The following is a 15,749-nucleotide window of genomic DNA, read 5'->3' as shown; positions in this document are numbered from 1 at the left end:
TTTTCCAAAAAGTGCAACTTAACACCTGCATTTACCTACATTATCTTGATCAGATTTCAGAATGACAATGAAGTCTGAAACACTTGGTGCGCATGAATGTTGGGTTGCACAATAATAGAGGAGATGTCTACAGTTCTATCCCACATGTTGCACATTAAATACAAAACTAGCAGCAACAGAAAAGAGCACAAAACACATGGACACACATACAGTATGACTCTAAGCTTTAAATATCTTGTAACATCACTGACACTGCAATGGCACACAAGACGGCAGAGTAGAGTGCAGTGTGGAGCCTGTTAGAAACACCAAATCATAACAACAGAACATCTCACTGCTGGTGAAGAATATAACTTGCCTCCTGAACAAGTGTTGTTTGCATTCACTGGCTTGGCAACATAAATAGCTGCAATAAGTGCACCACAGATGGGGTTAAACTGGGAGACAGGAGACAAACCATATAAATAGCTTTTTCAATTCAACAAACAGCATTGCAGGGCTACAAAGTGTGCATTAATGAAGTTCCCAACATTTAATAGAAGTTAACTAGATGGTCAGTTTCTATTTGACGATTAGACTTTACAGTATGATGATGCTTGCACAGTGTGGTTAGTGAGAGGAAGCTCTTATAGATACACAGAGATGTGTGTTAACCATAGCCTTCAGTGACAATGGATTCATGACTCATTTATGGCTTTTTTCAGCATCTGTGTCTGGCTTTGGATTGATAACATTAACCTGTATCATCATTTCAGCTGACGGTACTGTGCTTAAATCCTTCTCTCAGTGAAAGGATTTTATGTTATGGACTAAAGATTAGTTCTATGTGTGTGTGACTTTTACTCAAATTCTAAAGAGTAATCTAGAAACCACAATGTTTACCTGTCCTGCAATCTGCTGCACGTTGCCTTTCCCTCAGGAGAAATTGTGCTATCACAGCAGCTTTGAATCCCTAAGTAAAGCTGCTGACTTTTTCCCTTGGCAATCAGATTTTATCCAGAGCTGGCTTTTAAATACAGTCAATACTTATTCATAAATTAAAAAAACAAAAACAAATGCATGCATATACCACAAATACAAAAAACAACAACAACAACAAAATGATTTAAAAAATAAAATAACAAAGCTGAGATGCTAATGGCTTTGCAGCCTTGTTAAGTGCTGTTAGTTGGTATTTTCCTTTGTGGTGATGGTGACAAGCTGCTTGGCGGCCTTGGCAATGTCATAAGCACATTGGATGACCTGCTGAGTGACCAGCTGCATGTCCGGTCCTGGGCAGCCCTCTGAAGGCACCGCCTTCCTGCACTCGCTCTGAAGCCGGTAAGCACTGGAGGTCAACAAGCGTAGAGAGCCTCTAACAGTATCTGAGCGCGGCCTCTGCAGAGGAAGGTTAAAATATCTTGATATTCGTGGAAACTGTCCATTGAAAACTCAACAAAGCGGTGCAAAGCAGTTTAATGGAGGTCCTTTAGAGCCACAATGACCTCTGCTGGCCTGAAACTTCATGAGACCAGAGTCTACTTTGGTCTGTCCACCAAACTCTTTTCCTTTTAACACATTTACACACATAATATGTATTCCAACACACAATAACATATACGTAAATATGCTTAAGAGGAACTAGTTTATTCATTTAAATTGACTTCAGAAACCTTTGTAATGTTGCTGTGGCTGTATCAATGCTTGTTTGTAACGTAACCAATATGTACCAAATGTGTAGAAGGTTGTTTCCCTACCTTGGGAAAGAGAGCAGCCATTTCTTTTACAGCCACATGTATTCTTTCTGAGCAGGGTATGAAGCTGTGAGGAGAAGATTTGTCAATGAGTTCAACATATTGAAATCACATTCATTCAAATCTCATAATCTTATAACAAATATTAATAAAATATCAAAAGCTACTGCGTGCAAGTTAACTTACAGTACAAGGTACTACATTGTATTCACACCACACCATGCATTATTATCCATATCTTCTGACTGACATCAACTAAAACATGCTGATGATGAACAGACATTTTTGTTCAAAGAAAGAAGGTCGTATTTAAAAATGTTGGCTCCACAGCATAATCTATTTCAACCTGAAAAATACAAACAAGTTAATGTTAAGTCATAGCTTCTAACCCTTCATCACTGAACTGAAGCCATCAGTGCTTGAGACAAAAAAATCAATCAAGGGAGGTTTTCAACTGATCAAATTCGAGCGTTCAGTAGCACAGCAAAAAAAAAGAGGAAGCTTGTTAGCAGGTGAGAGAAGAAAAGGCGAGAAGCTTGAAACTGTGTGAGGGAGAGGAAAATGAAACTGTGCCTGGGAGGCAGGGACAGAAGCCAGAGTACCAGGAGGTGGGGTCAGGGGACCGGAGGCTTAGCGGCTGAAGGGGAGAGGGGGCCTTCTCAGCCCAGGGTACCAGAGTGCTGAAACATCCCAGGCTGTGCCTGAGTCGACGCACACCCTCACGCTCACATGGTCTGCTCACAGGTGTAAGGGAGTGGGACAACGCAACACCAGAACAACAGCGGAGCAGAGTGGAAGTAAAATGAGGGGGGAGAGTGAAGATTACAGATAAAGGGAAGTGACAGAAGATAAATTCAACTAAACATGAGAGAATAATGATGAATGTAAGAGGAACTAAGGGTTTAAAATAGAAGCAGGGAAATGAAAACTGAAACCCAGTTCCCTAACCCTAGACCAGTGTTCAAAAACAAAAAACAGATCCTCTTCAGATTCTGACCTGTCATGTTTGTTCTCCTGTGCAGCTCGCAGCAGCTCTTGGATGTTCTTGGTGATCTGTTCTGTTTTGCGGATGACGTCCTCTGTGCTGGGAAGTGTGGGGTCTGACTCCATTCCCAGATCATCCAGTTCAGGGATGGAGCTGCCCTCCCCTAGCCAGCCACTGCTCCTCAGCCTCCCTCTCCTGCTCAAACTACAGGGGTCAAAGCACAACAAAGTGTGTCTACTGCCAAAAACACCACTTCTTGATTTCACTCTAAAGACAAAACAGCAGATAATGTTACTTAAAAACACCATTTAAACTCTACTTAGGAACCAGGACACACATATTTCATTTAACAACCAGTACAAACTTGCTCTTACCCTGAATCATCCATCTCAGAGTCATAGAACGTGTTGTCATAGTCACTTTCTGGCATGCTGCTTTGCTTCTCTAACTTTGAGGCCTTGAAGGAAGAGAGAGAGAAAAAAACTGATAATGTGTCTCATGCAAGACCGAGTCCCACATCTCTGAAGATTTACAAATCAGAAACAGCTGCGGTGAAAACACAATTTCAATGCTACATGTCAAACTCATCGACAAAGAAGGGAAACACATGTAGTGAATGTGCCCCTTTATGTTCCTTGTGCCAACATTAGTGTGACGATGTCAAATTGCAATATAAACATGTTAAAGTGGTGCAGATGACAGAAACAAGCCGATAAAGCTGTGGAGCAAGAGCATATAATACATTTACAGCAATCATTATAGGATTAGAAAAATAGATATTGCAGAGTTCAGACAGCTTATTCATGTGGGGATGATATTATCACCAGTGCTGACTTGACTGACATTGACCTGATTTTCATCAAATGTGTCAATATGTTAATTTATGTATGAAAACTTTTGAACTCCTGAAGGGAGGGTGGGGTCATGGATGACAATTAACAAAACAGTTTAACAAAACAACTAATAATCAGCAACACATGGGTAGAAACATTACGTCAGAGCCATGACACACAAGTGTTACTCATTCTACAAATTAAAGCTGAAGTAAACCCCAGAGGGTCATTATTTGAGAAGTCAGGGTTCAGATGAGTTCATAGATAGAAGTAAATCATACACAGCACAGCTACTAAGTGTATCCACACAAACAGGAGCGCTGCATCGTTCACTGTGACTCAACAAGTGCATTGTTACTTTACTTAATGCAGATTTCCCATTGACTAAGAGCTTCATTTATAAACAGGAAGCACATACAAACAAGTACAGTGGCATCACACAGGCTAAAAGTACAACACATTAATTATTGTTTCGATCTGTGTCCTCTGAGAATCTAAACAAAATCTTCCACCTGTCCTGTACACAGTGGAAAATGCTATGCAGTGTGCATGGAAAGCCATTAGTTCATACATGTTTAGAGAAGCCTTTGTTCTGCCTTAACAGATGACTGTAAACAACTCCTGGGCCACTAGAGTTGGGAGCATGCTGTTGGAAGCTTACTGTGCAAAAGCATTTGTTAGACAGAGGGTAAAAGACGACTTCAATGAAAAACATGAGATGTATAAATATATTTTTAACAATCTCAAAAAAAAGTCTTATTTCCCTCCTCTTTACAGACAGGTGACTGCTCACAAAAAAGTACATAACCCTACAAACTTTTCCAACTTCTACCGGTCTCTGGAGCAAAGAAAGAACGCATTAAAATGAGCAGAAGCTGCAACACAAGCACAGCTTTCTGCTCAACGTCAGGCAGAGGTTTTGCCTTTTACAAAACCACACAGCTCCACTTGTTTAGCTGCGCAGGGAGGATGATGCTGTTGAAGGCAGGTGTCTGGTGAAGGGTTGGCTCATGCAGCAGGTCAGAGAAGGAGCAGCACATGGAGGACAGAGGAAGGTGAGGCAGGAGAAAGAGGTAGCAATGGTAAAGGGCTCCAGGTGGATGTGCTGTGTCCCACGAGGTGTGGACGGAGCGAGGGTGTACTTAACCTTTTGAGCACTTTCGTCCTTCGACCAAGACAAGGTGGATGGAAATGAGGGGAGGGATGAAGAGGCGGTCACAAAAGCGCCCTTTTCCGTCTAAAGACAGGGTTCAAATCACATTTTAAGGGCACATTTCTGAAGTTAAAATAGTAAATTTTATACTAACTGAAAAGCGAAGGAGATTAGATGTCCCACAAGCCAGGAAGCCATGTGTGGCTGAACCAGATACTGTATGTTTAGAATGCAGCTGGCGACAATCTACATCTGTGCAATGAATATGACTATTTAGTTGAGGTTTAGAAATATTAATTATTTAAGAAAGGTTAAACTTAAGACTGATCAACAGTTTGTAGACTTTGAAGAGTTGTTGTTTTTACAGATCATCCTGCTACATTTACTCCGTGAGCACAGTGACCTGGGGAAAAAAACATGACTGAGGAGCCATAGAGTTAATTCATCAAGAGCAAACGCACCAGAAAACTATGATTCATAAACTCAAATAAATGCACAAACATATTGCCTGGTTATCAAAAAGAGAATTGAAACAGATGAGAGGATGGAGTGAGTGTGTGAATGTATCATGCATTACAAAAACACAGAGAATTTGTATGGTCGTTTTAATGCTTCATCAACATAAAACACAGTACAAACCTTCAAAGTTTATCATAATAACAGCATCCCCTTGCTTGTACAACTAAGTTTTTGTCTAACAAAACAAGCAGCACTCCAGTAAACAGCAGATATATGCAGATGATAGTCTTGTATCAACACTGGACAAAATGAAATGTGACGGACTCTGTCTAAATGCATACCATTGTGATTTTTGATGTTTCTGATGCAGCAGAAAACTAATGAGTGGCAAATGAGTGAGGAAAAAGTGTAAAGAGAGAAAAAAAAAATATATATATATATATACACACACACATATATACATATTTTTTTAAATGGAAGAGAGAAAGGTTTGCAGACAGGGTGAAGACATTGAGGAAAGTCATGGAAACAGGGCAGTGGACAGGAAATGGCAAAGGAGAGCAGGGAACAGGTCTTACTTACATGAGGTGGGAAGGGTTGCAGGGTGGGGATACCCTCGTCTGGGTAGGGAGTTTCCCCTTTAGGGAGATAAGGCTTCAGGCCTGAGCCGGTCTCATACATAGACATGGGCCGACTGGCCCGCGCAGACTGCCGGCGTTTCAGGGCTGAGGGACTGGAGGGGTCAGGGTAGTCTGAACCGCTGGGGATCTGATAGATATTGGTTGTGACCTGCCGCCTGAGAGAGGTGTTCTCGCTTTGCAGAGAGTGCAGCTGGAAGAGACGGTCAGCAATACACTAAGAGGTGCTCTCAGCAAAGCAAGCTTTGTTCCCTGTCCTGGTCCACTATGTCTTTACAGCTCTTCCCCCGACATTCCTCTCAAGATTTCTATTACCCTGTAACAGTCTGCTACTGTCAGCATGCTAAAACTCACATTTTATAATTCTGCCATGCTTTTTATTTGGCAGGAATATAACACATATTTGTGGATATCATATTATACACTTGATATATACACTGTTGCCCATAAAGTTGGAATAAGATGTTTTTTTTTTAACCTCTTCTCATTAAATGACTGTGACAATGTGATTTATTCTTGATATATCAAGTGTATATCTCCTCAAAACTGGTAACTGGGACTAGTATGTAATCACTGCACGTGGTGAAAGAAGATTACTGATATGTTTAAATAGGAGTAAAAATAGGGACGTATCTGAAAACAAAATTATTTCAACTTTATGGGCAACAGTGTATAGTCTCAGTACTGCTCTGACAACAAAAGAAGCTAAAGAACCAAATCTCTGACTTGTCACCATCATACCAAACCTGAAACTGCTTCAATGTTAATAATGAATTACGGAGACTCCAGTCTGTTGACTGTGTACTCTGCATGCATCCTCACTTATAGGATAGGATTACATTTTCCCATACTGTGCTGCAATATCCACAATGTTGATAATCCTGTTACTGCTTCTACTGGAACAGCTTCCAGTTTTCATTATTACAGCCTCCAGTAGTTATCAGCTGTAACAGAAACATGGTCTTATCTGAACCACCTAGCATCACAGTAACCTGATAAATGCTTTGGTAGGGATTATTAAACCAGGGATGCTCTGGTTTAAAAATGCAAAGCAAGTGATAAGCAAGCAAAAGATTGTTGCACAGGTAAGCAACACAGGTGCAAGTTTGAGTCAAAGGTGCAGTTACAGTACAGACAGACTGAGAGAATCAAGAATGGACAAGATCTGGAAGATTTTGTCAAAGGCAAACTGGACTGAATTAATGCAACCACTTGCATTCAATGCAGAGAAAATAGGACATTTGTGTACCGGTTCAGAAAAAAGTGAGGAGGTGAAACTACTAACATGATGAATGACTAACATCAGTGTATTGAAGACTGTGATGATTTGTTATCAAACAGTGTTTGAATATAACAGAAAATTGATCTTTTCAAATATGATAGCCTATACATCTGTTCTGTGGAGTGATAATTTGCAAGGACTAGCACGATATGTCATGTCGTTAAGATGGTGTACGCTGTCTGCTGTGCGTCTACTGCAAGAGAGTGAAAGGATGACCTTGAGAACCAAGAGAGAGTCGCTCAAACAATCTGCATCCTCCTCCCAAACAGCCAAATTAAAGCAATTCTAACATAACAAAAATGTAACATCACTGGTCAGGGACCCATTTTAACAAAATATGCAGCTTGGACATCTGTAGCCAAAAATGTATAAATATGGTATATATATATGGCTGTCAAAGACCAAGGACAGTTTGGTGTGATTCATGTTTGCATCAGCTGAAGAGTATGCTCTCTATTGAATTTCTATGACAACTTCGAAAACATCAAATAATAATAAAAAAAAATGTGCCAAAGGATGTTACCAAAAACAACAGCTGGAAATCTTCTAAGAACATTCAGTCTAACACAGTATATGTGATGAGCCACATACAATTTCAGTTAGTCACTATGTGCTATGAAGGGATTAAAAACCAGTCAATTATGTCATGCTCTCAAAACATGCTTGTTAGTAACATTAGAGAGCGTAGCTTTAAAAAGCTCTTAAATTTATATATTACAAAAAAGGTTTGACGAAACTGTGTTTGTTATAACTGGAGCAAGGGTGCATTTGTTCTTCTCAAATCCACAAAACAAATCAACACACACACACACACACACAAAAATCTCCAGTTTACATTCAAGCTTTGGATTTAAAAAAAAAAAAAAACATGCTGGCCAAAACAGAGGGTGGACCAGCAGGGTGTCACAGCAGCACCTTATCTTGCAACAGAGTATCTCTATTCAGGCAGCTCAGCCCTCATTACAACCCGCAGGCTGGGCCTCCACACCAGAGATCGATCACACTGGGCAGGAGAAGAGCTCTGCTGACCGCTGTGGCCCCCCCTCAGGCTGGCACCCGGTGTTAGTGATCTTATGGGTGGAGCTCGGTGGATACCTTTTTCTGCATGAGCCTCAGCTCATCACTCAGGTTGTTGTTGGCTTTCATGAGCTGCTGGATCTTGGCTTCAGAGGCAGAGAGCGCATGTTTCACGTCCATGTATTCTTGCATAGTAATAGGGCTGTCTGAGAGGTCAGAGTCCAGACTCTGTAAGGTTAAAAACATATCAGTAAAGGCACCTGGACAGAGACAGACAGACAGAGAGAGAGAGAGAGAGAGAGATGGTGTATGTCAGAGATCTGATATGTCAAAGTGATGCTACGATACCTTGGTCCTATCTTTGCCCAAGGGAAGTTCTTGATCAGTATCCTCATCAGATGCCACACTATCATAGTCAGGCTGGTCGTTGTCCTGGCTATCGCTACAATGCCTGACAGCCACACTCTTCAGGATGAGTTCAACATTGTCTGGAATGAAGGGACACAGAGTAAAACACCCACACGGACAAGAAAAAACTGTCCAGTAACAGCAGGACAATTAAATAAAGCAACAATTTATCACTGACCTTTGGGAGTGGCTATTGAATTCCCTTGTTGTCTCCGCTTAGCATCACTGAGTATGTCAATCACAAGAGTGGCAAATTCATGTGCATTAAATCTTGCAAGCTTTTGTCGTCCCTAATTTATAAAAAAAAAAAAAAAAAAAAGATCAAAGGTCAAAGTCAGTTCAGAGCAACAATAAAGCTTTAGTTTGGGCGTTGTGTGAAAACTGGCTTGCCTGGTTCCGTGTTGATGAATACTCTGGATTCACAGGGAGGAAAGGCACCACCGTTGTCTCTGTCACCAAGGTGCTATGATTCTGCGTGGCCAACCACACTACAAGTAATCAACAGTGTTCAGTTCAGCGCAAGAACAACTGCAACAATGTTTTCAAAGCATCAGTGTGAGTAGCTCTCAGGATATGGGACCACACCAAGAACTTCTACCTGCATCAGTCTCTCGTCTGTCCACCTCATCGTACACGTCCATGGCCAGGTCCTCGAATAAGTGATTACTGAGCTGCATTAATATTAGGAAATTAAGTGTAGTGAGAGTGAGAAAGGAGCGGAAAAAAACAGGCACAACCATCTAAAACTGACCACCGCAAGGATACTTACAGACTGTAGTTTCTTCTTTGCTGCTTTGGCCAGCTCTGATAAATCTAAACTGCTATGAGACAGAAGAAAACCTCTAATAATTATATACTGCTGGGATGTTAGGCCAACAAGATGCATACTTCATTCTGATTAATACTTACACGTTCCTATCCATCATGAGAGAGCAATGAAAAAAGATCAAATGCAACATTTCAGTGTTAAGAGGAATAGTGGGAGCTCTGCCACAACAGACTTGTTTGGAGTTGAAAGTTTAGAGTTATTTGATAAAGTATTTGCAGCAATTGCACTGTTGGTGGGTATGTAAACTATTTCACTGGGCTTGTCTCCTCCAACTCAGGCAGATGCTGCAGGGAGCTCAACAGCATGTCAGAACAAGCCTCAGAGCAAAAATACAACCACAAACAACTGTGCTGACTGCACTTTACTTCGCCGGCTCTATTCACGTTAAATCCAATCACTTAGGCACATCACAATTTAAAGACAAAGCACTTAATATCCACTTACAACTTCTACATCCTTACCTGTCAGCCATTTGTGGAACAATGAAGTGCTGCCCATTTTTATGATCTGAAAGAAACAATGAATTTCTGCATGACTGCCTGAATTAATGTCAATACTCCTCAGCTCATCAGCCCTTGTTTTTATCTGTTGTGGAGTGCAAAATATATGACTGATGATATTTATATCCAGGTTTCAGATGACTAAATAAATACAGAAGTGTGAACAAGCAAGTTAAAACACCGTCTCTCAAATTTTCAAAACATTCACGAGGAATAACATGCTCATGACTCATTTCTTTGAAAACACATAGTCAGCTTCTAAAACGTTCTCTCATACCGTTTCTGTCCTTTACAAACTCATTGCAAACAATTGCCTGTGATCATTGCTCCCTTACTAGCTGTCAGAATGGATGTACATACTGTACATTTTTAAAAAATCTTATGATGTCAACATTTTGTTTTTGAACTTGTGCAAATTTGGTCATGTTTTTTTATGTGTAAATGTACTTTCTATGTTATTATTGTTGCCTCTGGCCCAGATGGTCTTTGCAAATGAGAACTGGTTCTCAATTGACTTACCTGGTTAAATAAATAATAATGAAAAAAAAATTCAATTCAATATCACTGCATACCTGGTTTCCTCCCACACAGGTAGAACGCCAGTCGATCAGTTAGTTCATACTGAATCTCCACTAGTCTGTCTGCCAGGTCATGATGGCCAGCTTCCCTACAGAGGTATATGTTTTTAAAAAGAAAAGGAAAAAGAAGAAAAACACACAGACAAAAGGTGAGATTACAAACATCTGTTCCTGAAGTTTTTTTTAGCATGCATTTTATGAAATTATTGAAAATAGCTAACCTTGCATAGTCGGTGGGAGTTTTGCCACTGCTGTCAGGAGCTCCAGGATCTGCCCCATAAACAGTTAATAGCTCAACCTGAGATACTTGCCCTGCCTTTGCAGCTACATGCAAGGGAGTGTTTCCTTTTTCCTGGAGGAGAAGCAGATACAATGCCTCAAATCAATAGAAAAGACATAGCACAAACGAAAATTCAGTTTTTTTTTATGGAGCAGGTGAATCTTACAGGGTGAAAAAAATTAGCTTGTGCTCCCAGGGATAGCAACCTCAAACACGTCTCAAGATTCCCGGTGCGAACGCTGGAGTGAAGTTGCTAAAAAAAAAAAAAAGAAGACAATTAACTAACTTACAAAATTTAACAAAAACTAGTTTGTACAAAATCCTGTTTCAGTTTTCTCAGAATCGATGCAAGCAGCTTTACCTTGCTTAAATCCTTGGCTGTTGAGCTGTCATCCTCCCGGCAAGGCATGCGGTGGACAAATGCCAGCATTTGATATTTGGCTCTTATAAATTCTGATTTGTTTGGGCTGGTGGGGCAATGTGAAAAATATAGGTTCAAAAAGAGAAAAGGAGTTTAAATTGTTATTATATTTTAATTATCGTGAAGCAAGTTTAACTCACTGCAATTTGTCCTGAGGGTTGGCCTTGCGTTTTCCACTCATCACAGATGCAGGGTCCAGAAGGGAGTGCTCCCATATTGAGTTTGCACCATTGCTATATAATGTCTGAACCATCTAGATGAAATCAAAGAGAGATTTAGTCGATTTCGTAGAATTTGGACTGGCTGTAAACAACTCCCCCTCCCCGAACAAACACTTTTCTATATTTGGCCCAAATCAACTGGCTGAGATCTGATACTCAAGTGATGTCAACACATTTTTCTTGAGCAAAGAGACAGAGCGGCTGAATCTAAAAGTGCAGTAACCTCAAAGCCACTGAAAATGACTTCATGGCTGCAAATACAAAGATGTTTAGCAGAGGCAAACATAAATCTGTGCAGTGGTATTACCTGTAGCTGTGTAGAAGGCCATGGTGTGTGTGTCAGGTGGCGGACTTGGGAGCTGTGTCTTCCCAGGCTTCGATGAACACTGCAGCACTCATCACAAACCAACACACCTCTGTTCACTGAGGCCCAGCGAGGTTCTGAGAAGGAACAGAAATTTAGTTATCATTCCTCCATTAACAATCAGTACCATTATTCAAATTACTAAGTAGCTAATGTTAATTTCCCACTTCTTGAGTTCCAGTAATCTTTAGGGGCCTAAACCACAACCAGCAATTGACAGATCCTTCTAACTTATTGTACTGTTTGTTTAGCCAAATCATTTTGTTTCACACCATTGTACTTGGTGACATGTTCCTTTTTTATGATGTAGCACTAATGTGTATTCATCCCTGGCTGAAAATAATCCCCAGAGAATGCACTATTTACAGTTGTTTCAGCTGTTTTAGTAGATAACAAAATACAGAATGATGCTAGTCATGTGCCTAGTAGCTAAGGCCACAGGAAGCACTATTCAGGCTAATGTGACAACAGTTAACGCAAAGTAGGGTACAGTGCAGGGTGCAAAGTTAAGATTAGACTGACACAGGTTAGGTTCTGTATAAAGAGGAAAGAAAATAAGGTAGAGGGCTAAACCTCAAAAGTCAGTCATAATAACTACAGTAAGCATTCAACGCTTTTTTAAACCACAGGTTTAGGGAAAGTCTTGCACTGTAAAAAAGGAAGTGAAAACTAACAGTCAACGACTGAAGCACCTCAACTTTATTGTTGAGTAAGAGAGCAGCTTCCTCTTTCAAAACATTGTAAAAAATGTTATGCATTTATTTTAGTAATGCACGTTCAGGTAATGTACAGTGTTAAAAAGAGAGATAGAGTGTACTTACAAGACACAGTATACTCTGTGACCAAAATAAATGTGTACTTATCCTTGACCTATTTCGTGTACTTCATCTACAACAAATGTCACAGAGTTGTATTGTCTTCCATCTGTAGCGAGACTCTTCTGACAGCAAAAATCTCAAGACCGTAAATATAACGGAGAATTCATACACCACTCCCTATGGCCAATAAATGGTTGAGCAGACTGCCTGGCTGGCACAGTGACAGGATAGACAGTGAAGACCGTAAGTGTCTTAGCAGCAGCTGAGGTGTAGGAGGAACAGCTGCTCCGGTTGCTGGTTGGAGCTCTGCTCTTGGTGGAGAGTAAGTTAGGAGGAGACTCTGAAAACTGGGTACCAGTTGCCGGTCTTAGTGCTGACATGTCTCTTTTACCCTTTCCTCAACAAGTGCTGCTAAATTTAATACCACATCTTTGAAACTCTAAAAATATTCACAGCCAACAACTGGTGACAGTTGTATGGAAGGGCAATCCAGGCCAGCTGCTGTGGAGACCTGGGGGGTTCACTAGTCTGAAAGACATGATGGGAGCACAGGGTAGTAATCCTGAATATTTGGTGTAGGCTACACGTTATTGCTTTCCTTGATTTTTATTGAGTATTAGACCTGTAACAACGCACATGGATGAGTTTTTTTACATAGGATAACAATCTCTTAAGAGTTGCTTATGTAAAAACGATGTATGATCTGCTCTCACAGTATGCTGCACTTATATATTGTGGTGCCACTATAGAAAAGAAAAACTTCTGCATTGAAAGCATGCGGTCAATTCACTCAGCATCCTGTTTTGCTTCCTGTGCCTGCTGAAAAACATCACGTCATTTCTATATAAATGGGACTTCTGAAAGTGCCTCAGACACAATGCAGAGGCTACTTCCTCAGCTTTCACAGAAATACCTGATTGTAAAAGCTTAATTCCTCGTTTATCTCATCCATTATACTACAAATCTCTGTTGAGAAGGTGTGGATGTTGCTCTCGTGACATCTTGACGGAAATGGTATAAAGTTGAGTCTAACATTTCATCTGGCGATACCACTAGTTCATATATATTTTGCCATACTTCAGCAGTAGAAAGGGGCAACACCAGTTGAATCTGGCAAACTTTGTTAGGTTTTAAATCCATACCATTAGAGACCTTTAATACAAATCTAGTAAAGTTCACTCACACTATTTCAACATGGCAGAGACCTTTCTTTTACTACTGTACCAGTATCCACAGTGGTGTACAAAAAGAACCAACAGACCACAGTACCCACTGTATGCACACTTTTTTTTCTTTTTCTTTTTTTATGAACGATGCAGTTGTACTCCAGTCATGGCAGAGATCTTACATAGCAGTTTCCTGCTGATCTGGGTTGACTTCTCATTGAAGAAGATTTGACTTCAACAACGTTGGATTATTTCTTGATGTCTCACTGGGAGAAAAGCACGATCCTATTGTCTGTTATTGGTGACAACCCCGCCTAAAAAGAGCTGTACAGCAATTTGATAAACGTCAAAAAAGAGGAAAAAAAATGATTTCCTGATCATCTGAAGTAAGCAACGCCGGATGGAAACGGTTAAACAGACAGTTGCTACAGGTCTGATTGCATCCTCCACCCGGCAGCTACACGGTTAGGGACCTGTCAACAACACTGACAACTTGTCCTGTCAAAACAACAACAAACTGCATGTCGAAATTACTGCCAAGAAGAAAGCAGCATGGGCCGCCACCATCAATAATCCGCTTTAAATTAGAAGTGTGCAGTGCAAAGCTTTGGCTCTCTGAGCTTGAAGCAGCAGACGTCAGTAGATAAATAATGGCCAAAAGCTAAAAAACCTGCAGGGGTGGCTCTGAATTTGCTTACCTGGTACACTGCAATCGGCGCACAGCTCAGTATTTCGTAGGCGTTTAGACATCCTTAACTGAGGAAGAAATGCCTTTTAAAAGGAGCCGAGTGTTGTGTCCGTTCAGCTAATCATTGATTATTCTGTGTGGATGTCTTTCCACGTTAGCTACACCTAAACCAGTTAATTAAAAACAACTGAAACAACTAGGATGCTACTTCATTTAACTTAAGGCTAGCGTACGCGTTACGACCATTATAACGTTGCCCCACAGGACTAAGGTACACCGCCGCTGCCGACTACTTAGCTGATTTAGCACCTGACTAAGCTAACTAGCCTACGGCCGTTTGGTAGTTTACTCTTGTGGCTGTTTGGAGCTAGAGCAAACCCAGCGGCAGCTGCTGCTATTGTGACCTATCGACGGTGCGCTCTGTGCCCGCGGTTCAGACTCTCAGGAGACGGACGTCTCGGAAGAATAGCGCGATAAGAATAACACATTCTTATATTGTGTCACGTTAATTTTTACAAGTTCGTTAAATACGCAAAAACAACACCTAAAATCGATATATTTGGCGTGGATTTTGACGGTATACACCCTTGCAGTTCTAACTGAGGGCAAAATAAACTTTTTGACCTAGGCACAGGAGGTGAGTTTGATCTATTTACCCTTTGACACCGTGATATAATGTGCGATTTATATTATACAACTAATAATGACGACAGAGTTTGCTGGGTAGGTTTCTATCCTCTGGCGTTTTAATATTTTTAAAACACACCTCGCCCATCAGCGTCACTCATGAATATCAAAATACACGTTGAACAATTAATTCAATATATCCACAGTGTCACAAAACTGATGTCAACCGTGAGTTAAATAATAAAACCGTGAAATAGATACAGGCAATCACTGGTTGTTTAATTACCTGTAGCTATGTGGTTAAAAATACAGAGAGTATTTAGTTTCAAACTACTGTTTCCTCCTCACGTACATCCACACTTCACCAGTGCGCTGGCGATACAATTTCTAATATTCAACCAACCTCCCCATAGAAACACCTCATTTGGGCGATTTAGGCTAAATACGTAATTTTATTTTTTATATTCATAATGTTTGTTTTGCTAATGTTTCAAAGTTGCAATAAAACTCAGAAATTTAACATTGGAATCATGGAATCAAAATTATACAGGCAGTACTAGATTGCGTTTTTCCACCACCCCCATGCCGACATGTGAAATGGTTGCGTCCAAACTGGAACAATCTATTCTTCATTTCCTTAAATATAATGATTTAATCTACAAATCATGCTTTTGTCGTGTATTAACCAAATAAGTAATAGTTAATACTCACCAATTAAGTCCCGTTTTTTAATCGTCTTGGTAACGTGT

At 40.5% G+C, this 15,749-nt stretch overlaps 1 protein-coding gene across 6 annotated transcripts; it reads right to left on the bottom strand.

The window, feature by feature from the left end:
- Nucleotides 1-209: 209 nt before the first annotated feature.
- git2a (G protein-coupled receptor kinase interacting ArfGAP 2a) lies at nt 210-14,721 on the bottom strand. Of its 6 annotated transcripts, XM_083979588.1 has the most exons (21): nt 14,384-14,721; nt 11,645-11,778; nt 11,257-11,369; nt 11,057-11,162; nt 10,862-10,948; nt 10,637-10,767; nt 10,410-10,504; nt 9,799-9,844; nt 9,278-9,329; nt 9,107-9,179; nt 8,899-8,996; nt 8,687-8,798; nt 8,449-8,588; nt 8,179-8,328; nt 5,746-5,994; nt 4,699-4,788; nt 3,093-3,175; nt 2,731-2,922; nt 2,336-2,467; nt 1,737-1,800; nt 210-1,377 (listed from the first exon to the last, which is right to left on the bottom strand). In XM_083979588.1, the coding sequence occupies exons 1-21, from the start codon at nt 14,433-14,435 to the stop codon at nt 1,165-1,167; spliced, it is 2,412 nt and encodes an 803-aa protein (XP_083835714.1). In that variant the 5' UTR covers nt 14,436-14,721; the 3' UTR covers nt 210-1,164. The 6 variants fall into 6 exon arrangements, with proteins under 6 accessions (XP_083835714.1, XP_083835710.1, XP_083835715.1 ...); XM_083979584.1 differs by lacking the exon at nt 2,336-2,467; XM_083979589.1 differs by lacking the exon at nt 4,699-4,788.
- Nucleotides 14,722-15,749: the final 1,028 nt, after the last annotated feature.

Source organism: Trachurus trachurus, assembly GCF_905171665.1.
Source record: "Trachurus trachurus genome assembly, chromosome: 9".
NCBI classification, from domain to species: domain Eukaryota; kingdom Metazoa; phylum Chordata; class Actinopteri; order Carangiformes; family Carangidae; genus Trachurus; species Trachurus trachurus.
This window is presented reverse-complemented; position numbering and strand designations above follow the sequence as displayed.

Bases quoted from the DNA above. Each gene is read 5' to 3' on its own strand.
- git2a (XM_083979588.1), bottom strand. From the start codon at position 14,435: ATGTCTAAACGCCTACGAAATACTGAGCTGTGCGCCGATTGCAGTGTA. The intron at 11,779-14,383 runs GTAAGCAAATTC...GTTCCTTCTCAG, and splicing joins CGCCGATTGCAGTGTACCAG to AACCTCGCTGGGCCTCAGTG. The intron at 2,468-2,730 runs GTCAGAATCTGA...ACCTGTGAGCAG, and splicing joins CAGGAGAACAAACATGACAG to ACCATGTGAGCGTGAGGGTG.